The sequence below is a fragment of the Lottia gigantea genome (genome assembly GCF_000327385.1).
Source record: "Lottia gigantea unplaced genomic scaffold LOTGIsca_77, whole genome shotgun sequence".
NCBI classification, from domain to species: Eukaryota; Metazoa; Mollusca; class Gastropoda; family Lottiidae; genus Lottia; species Lottia gigantea.
Window position 1 is genome coordinate 611,327 of NW_008710566.1, and position 6,304 is coordinate 617,630.

The 6,304-nt window shown below is 34.4% G+C and overlaps 1 protein-coding gene across 1 annotated transcript; it reads right to left on the reverse strand.

The window, feature by feature from the left end:
- Positions 1-1,444: 1,444 nt before the first annotated feature.
- LOTGIDRAFT_222056 (hypothetical protein) lies at positions 1,445-4,776 on the reverse strand. The gene is made up of 5 exons (XM_009066510.1): positions 4,598-4,776; positions 3,299-3,371; positions 2,784-2,916; positions 2,350-2,441; positions 1,445-1,711 (listed from the first exon to the last, which is right to left on the reverse strand). The coding sequence occupies exons 1-5, from the start codon at positions 4,656-4,658 to the stop codon at positions 1,708-1,710; spliced, it is 363 nt and encodes a 120-aa protein (XP_009064758.1). The 5' UTR covers positions 4,659-4,776; the 3' UTR covers positions 1,445-1,707.
- Between the last annotated feature and the right edge of the window lie 1,528 nt (positions 4,777-6,304).

A 6,304-nucleotide genomic window follows, 5' to 3' on the forward strand; every position in this document is an offset into this window, starting at 1 on the left:
GGTTATTGTCCAAATGGTCCATTGTATTGTCTAATCAGATTACTGTATTTCTTTCAGTTTTCTGATTGGTTAATAAGCCTATTTAACTTTTTAAATTTATTAACCAATCAGATTGCTGATTTTCACATTTGTGAGATACGCAGCGGGTTGTGATTGGTCTAAAACTCTTTAACACCTTTCAATACCTAAGGTAATACAGTTCGATTTTTGTAGCATTTTCAATATTATCGTTGTAAAAAGTTTGAAACTTTTAACCCCAATTAATTTAAAAATATGTACATATTTATAGATTCTTAATTTATCAGTTTTGTTAGAAATAAACATAATTTTGGTTATAGAAATTTGCACACATTTAGACATTTGCCGATATTCTGCTCTTATAATCCATATAGACTGAAAACGTCAAGTAGCTAACTTTGCCATATTAACCGATTTGGCTCATGTTTTGGGTTTTTCCTACTAATTAGACCCCAGGGACTCGGAAAAACACTTAAAACCCAATTAAAAACAATTAGAGAAAAAAATACAAAAATTTTAGTTACAAGGGACGACTGCACGAAATGTGATTATACTCAAATAAATTTTTATTTTGAAAAGTTACAAAGCTACAAAGCCGAAATTTTGCACACATATCTACGTGGGTTAGCTAGACATTTAGAAGAAAAAACAGAACATATGCTCGATCTCCCAGAGACCTTGTTGAAGGTCTATCTGATGAATAGTAACATGTTACCTTTCAACCTTGAACCTCTCAAAGAAACATTGCATTAGGGGATTTAATTCATGATGGAGAGGGGTTGATGATATATTGATTTGGTAGCTCTGCAAAATCATTCATTTGGTGATTTAGGCATTTGATCAATTATGACATTCCATTGCTATATGGAAGACATTAGCTGAATATTCTTGCTCATGACTCATTGATTTCATTTATTTACTCATACACTTTAAGTTCCTATTTCAGAAAGTTCTATCAGTCCAAGGGTCTTTTTCGGAAAACGTTTACGAAGATAAAATCCAGATTTGAAAATGAAATGAAATGAATGGAGTTTTACGTCCTACTTTTCTGCACCATGTGGGCTAATGAAGACGGGCAATGCTATGCAGGGTGCGATGAGGGAAATTTTGCCAGGACAGCGGCATTAGCCTGCTCTTTTTCTATTTCCAACTGTCAAGGGATCTTTAACGTGCACAGCCTGAAGCACAAGGGGCCTCGGTTTATTTCCAATCCGAACGACTAGACGCTTTTTCCATGTCAGCCCCTCTTACCTGCATCACTGACAGGGGGAAACCGAAATCCAGATTTGAAAATGTGCAGTAATCTGATTGGATAATAAAACTATATATAATACTGATAAAAGTTTTCAAAGCCCCTGATGAAGAATTTGTATCTGTAAATGTATCAGCACCATGAGATGACCTCTGGTCAGTTTTAATTACAAGATTTTTTTTTCATTGAAATATTTATGTATTTTTTCTTAATTTCATTCTTTTACAATACATTGATAACATTATAAAAACAAGATATAATTCATTAATAAGAAAGATTTAAACAAAAACAAATTACATTACTATAATATATATACAAATTCATCCCAATATCACAATGATATTATCAGGGCATTATATCACTAGAAGTGGAGTATATCAATATTCACCATACATCCATGGTCTATTATCAAGAGATAATCATTCATTATCAGTTCATCAGCTGAAATTATAAACAGATTTATCAAAATCTCATCCCTAGTTTTATATTCTGCGCCTTCAAAGCCCTTGAAGGGAGCTGCGGTGGCTCAGTGATTTAGACGCTTGCTCCCTAACCTGAAGGTCCAGGGTTCAATCCCGGCATAGGTCGAGATAATACCTTCGGATTTTTCAACCCGGTTTCCCCCTGTCAGTGATGCAGGTAAGAGGGCCTGACATGGAAAAAGAGTTTAGTCGTTCGGATAAGACAATAAACCGAGGCCTCGTATGCTACAGACTGTGCACGTTAAACTCTGTTCATTTCATTTCATTTTTTTCAAAGTCCTTGAAGGAGTTCAGCAATCAATCAAATTAAATTGCTGCATTTACAAATTCAGTGATACAAGAAAGGTGGCTATTGCAGGCAAGGTATGAGACAAATTTGTCATTGTGAAGATGGATTGGCAAGTAAACCTCCAACTTATCTACTTCTGATTTCAAACAAGCATCCAATATCGTGCAGTACGCAATGAGGTAAATATTGCCAGTACGCATTCGATTGAGAACAGTCATGGCATCTTCAACATTTACAGTTTGTAGCAAAAAGGGCTTCAATTGAGTCACTTCACTGAAAGGGAAACTAAATTTGAGATAAAAGTTCACCTAGTTTTACGGTAGGCATATTCCAGGGCACTAGAAATAGTCCTCATATCTGTTTCAATACTTCGAGCCCAGTTCTCCACATCACCAATTTCCTGTCATAAAATATTATATTCCTGATGACGGTGTGATAAACACATTAAAAGTAATAAATATTCTAGAAGTATCCATCTTTAAATCTTATTTATCTATAACTTGTGCTCCTAATATGCCGTTAAAGGATTAAATATATTAACCCATTATTACAATCACTCTGACTAAAGGGAGATAAATCTTGAAAAGTCAATTGTGGTCTGAAGCCACCAGGAGAAAAAGCTATAAGGAAATTCAAGAGGTTTTCTAACTTTGTAAATACTAATAGTTTCTATTTACTTTTGACAATAGTAGAAAATATTCAAATAAACATTATAATCTGGTCAATTGAATGTAGTTAGTACCTTTAAAGCTGTGTTGAAATCTTCTATAAGTTTCAGCCATTGGATGGTTTGTTTAGAGAACTGGCTGGCATTAGCTTGGAGTATTTTGGTCTCTGTATCTAGTTTCTTTTGATTCACGTAAGCCTGAGCAACTCTGAAAATTAATCAACAACAGTTCAGAACAGATGTTCGCCTTCTTGAATAGTTGAATCATATGCAATGTAGCACAAAGCAAGTAAACCTAGTCATTCTGTCAAATTTAAGATGTATTCCCATTTACAAATAACCCGTATCTACCACTCAGATTATCATTCAACGAATTAGACTCATTGAAACAAAATATTTTTTAGGTAGCTGACAAATACCACTCACATAAGGGCCTCCTTAACTGGCAACATATACAGTGACAAAGGTGGCATCAAGGAAGGTTATTAGCTTCAATGACTGGAAAATCAGTCTGCTGCATGAAGGGTGAGATGGCAGATATATTTCAAATGCTCCTGACTGGACCCTTCAGTCCAGAGCTGGTTACTTACCCAGAATTGAGATGATCAACCAAAACATGAGACAAAGCTGTTGAAGCAACTATTGCATCTTTCTTACGTTTTTCTGTAAAATAATGTGAGGCAAGAATTTACGAAAAATGTAAAAAAGTAGAATTACTGCATCAATCCTTGAGCATGTACATAAATGTATCATGTTATATCAAAAGATTAATCAATTTCTAAGTTAGATTTCAGGGACTACTTATTTCAGGACTGGTGCCATGGCTATATACAGTACAGTGGTGTAACCTATTTTCGTGGATATAAGGATTCAACACCGAATTTCGTCAAAGTTAAAAAAACGAAAAAAAAAATTTATGTCTTAGATGTTTCCTCAGATATTCTACAAAATAATAAAATTGGTTTATTTCGATTTTCTTAATGAATCCTTCACTTTGACCCATATTTCATGAGCAACCAACTCGGGAACGGCGGCAGAATGCATCACCTATTTTCGTGTACAATGTTTTATCTATAAATAAGTCTAGAAAAACACGTTGTATGGATACCGGGTGTAATAATTAACTTCTCTTAGTATTTATCTTTAATATCAATTCATTATAACTAGTGACAATTCCTTCAAAGAACCACGATTTAAAAAAAAAATAGTGACTGACAAAATAAGATATGTAGCGTGATTTATTGCTAAAAGTCACTGAAACAACATAAGAATATGGTCCACTTTGTGTTCCATAGAAATTTTCTGCTGACACGGAATCCGCTAGTTGATCACGAGACTTCATTCGTTGGACTACATTCTAGCAGACGACACTTGGAATTCCGATTACGGCTAGGGATTATAAGGAAATTCGGCCGATAAAAAATGGTGACGTTTGGAAATAACTGAAATCCGCCATTTTGTATTTGTCAAAGTATACATTAATACATTTTACCTTGCTTGCAACTACTGGATTCATTCTACTAGCTGACATTGAAGAGAAAACCCATGTTTATTAAAACAAACTAATGCGGACGTCGCGCAAGGTAATTTTTCATGTAAATTATTAATCCTTTCCGGAAATCCACGAATAATAGGTTTCCACGAAATTAGGTTACTTGACTGTATATTATATAACATGCAGTGTATATTTGTGTGTGTCTCTTTTCAACTAAAATCATACTAATGACTAACTAATTTTCACATAATTGATAGACTTATCTATTGCTCTGTGACCTAGGCCAGTGCTTTCATTGAGACTCGTCTCAATACACCCTAACGCAAAGTAAGGGCTGGGTGGGCGTGGTTCTGTCAAAAAATTAGGCCAACAACAGATACAAAAAAGCAAGCACCTTGAATTTCCTTCCTTGCCGTTTGACGCATTTGATGTTGTTTGACTAAGTTGGACAACATTTTGCGTTTGTTGAATTTGACTCACGCCTACTGATCGACAATCGCTAATCGTCTAAACAATGGATCATTTCAATGTAATCATCATTTGACTCATTTCTGTTGTCATTTTTCTATTGCCGGAAACCAAAACCTGATTAACCAGCCCTTCCCACTCTTCAGTATTTAATGCTTTGACAATCGAGACTAAACAGGTGCCCGTTGAAATCTCGCCTTTTCCCGTCTCCTGCGTCTGCGAAATTTTTCGATGCAGATCTTGATGTGCTTCATTGTTGTAAATTATTAGGTTTTTTCTTCCGCGTAAAGAAATAGTTTTATTACTTTTGTCCATTTTCTAACTTTCAAGATAGATATTTTGAAAATGTAACAGAAAATTTTTAAAATCATTCATTGTTTTTGGAATAAGATATTTTTTGGCGAAACATTTTAACAATTTGTAGAAAGAATAAAATCTTGATACGTTGATAGACAATTTACTTTAGGTACCGATTGGTTTCTTATTATCTCGTACAAGATAATCCCATTCGGCATGGCGGTCGAAGAGTCGAGAGGCATTCTATGTCTCTTAATTTTTACACAAACAATTCTATGCAATGGATTTAACTTGGATGCTAGGTTTTCTGTGATTAAAAAAGGAGATAGCAGTGCATATTTCGGATATTCTGTTGCAGTACATCAAATTGTGAATGAAAATACGAACGAAGTCATTGACAATGTGTAAGTTTTTTTTTGTTATTATCATCCCTATAAACATTGTATTCATTCTTTTTCCAATTATTTGAATAATTTACCTGTTATTGTCTTGTTTTATGAAGTGATTTATGCCCAGATTGTGTGTCCGACAAGTTTTTATCTCTTGTTTTGGATGAAATATGGAGGTGTACTGTTATTCTGTCAGTAAAGATTGATATTTCTGAAATAACATTACAGCTGATAGACATGGTGGAATGCATGCAGTAGACTAGTAGGCCAAGCAAATCAATACACATAGACTCTTAGAGGCCTACATACACTTACATGATAAGTAATATAAAAATAACAGCAAAATTGCCAAATAAGCTATAAGGGAGAGGCACCTCACACATTCTCATGTTCTGACTTGCTAGAAATAGTGGAGACTGGAGGAAGGTAGCCTATTTTATAAATGATGATAAAAAAGTCAATATACATTGAAAAGGAAACTTTTCTTTTGATTCAAAGGAGGTTTTCTCATCCCTGTATGTGTATCAGGGACATATTGTATTGGTGATGGTTTATTTGCATCATGCTAGTTTCCAGTTTTAATGTCTGGTTCCTGTAATTCCAGAGAACCATGGCCAGATAATGATGTTTGTTTCATTTTGTCCATGTAAGAAAAACAAAACCCTGAAAACTGTTTCTGTTTTTAATTTTCCTACATAATAAAAGGGACAAACTTTACTGAGGCACAAGCAAAGCCCATAAAAGCTCTTTTCAATACCAGAAATAGAAATTAATCTCACCAATTCACAATAAAAACAAGATGTCATTGTGGAATTTTAATGGTATTTTTCAACCAAACATTGACATTTTCATTTTTCACTCTTTAACCTTTGACCTTTTCTATAGTTGACATTCCCCTCTCACTCAGCTGTTACCCAGACCCTAGATCTTGCACCCCTCAGGCTTGT

Excerpts from the sequence above, each read along its gene's own strand:
- LOTGIDRAFT_222056 (XM_009066510.1), bottom strand. The coding sequence starts at position 4,658 with ATGTTGTCCAACTTAGTCAAACAACATCAAATGCGTCAAACGGCAAGG. Across the intron at positions 3,372-4,597 it reads GGCAAGGAAGGAAATTCAAG|AAAAACGTAAGAAAGATGCA; the intron begins GTGCTTGCTTTT and ends ATTATTTTACAG. Across the intron at positions 2,442-2,783 it reads ATTTCAACACAGCTTTAAAG|GAAATTGGTGATGTGGAGAA; the intron begins GTACTAACTACA and ends ATTTTATGACAG.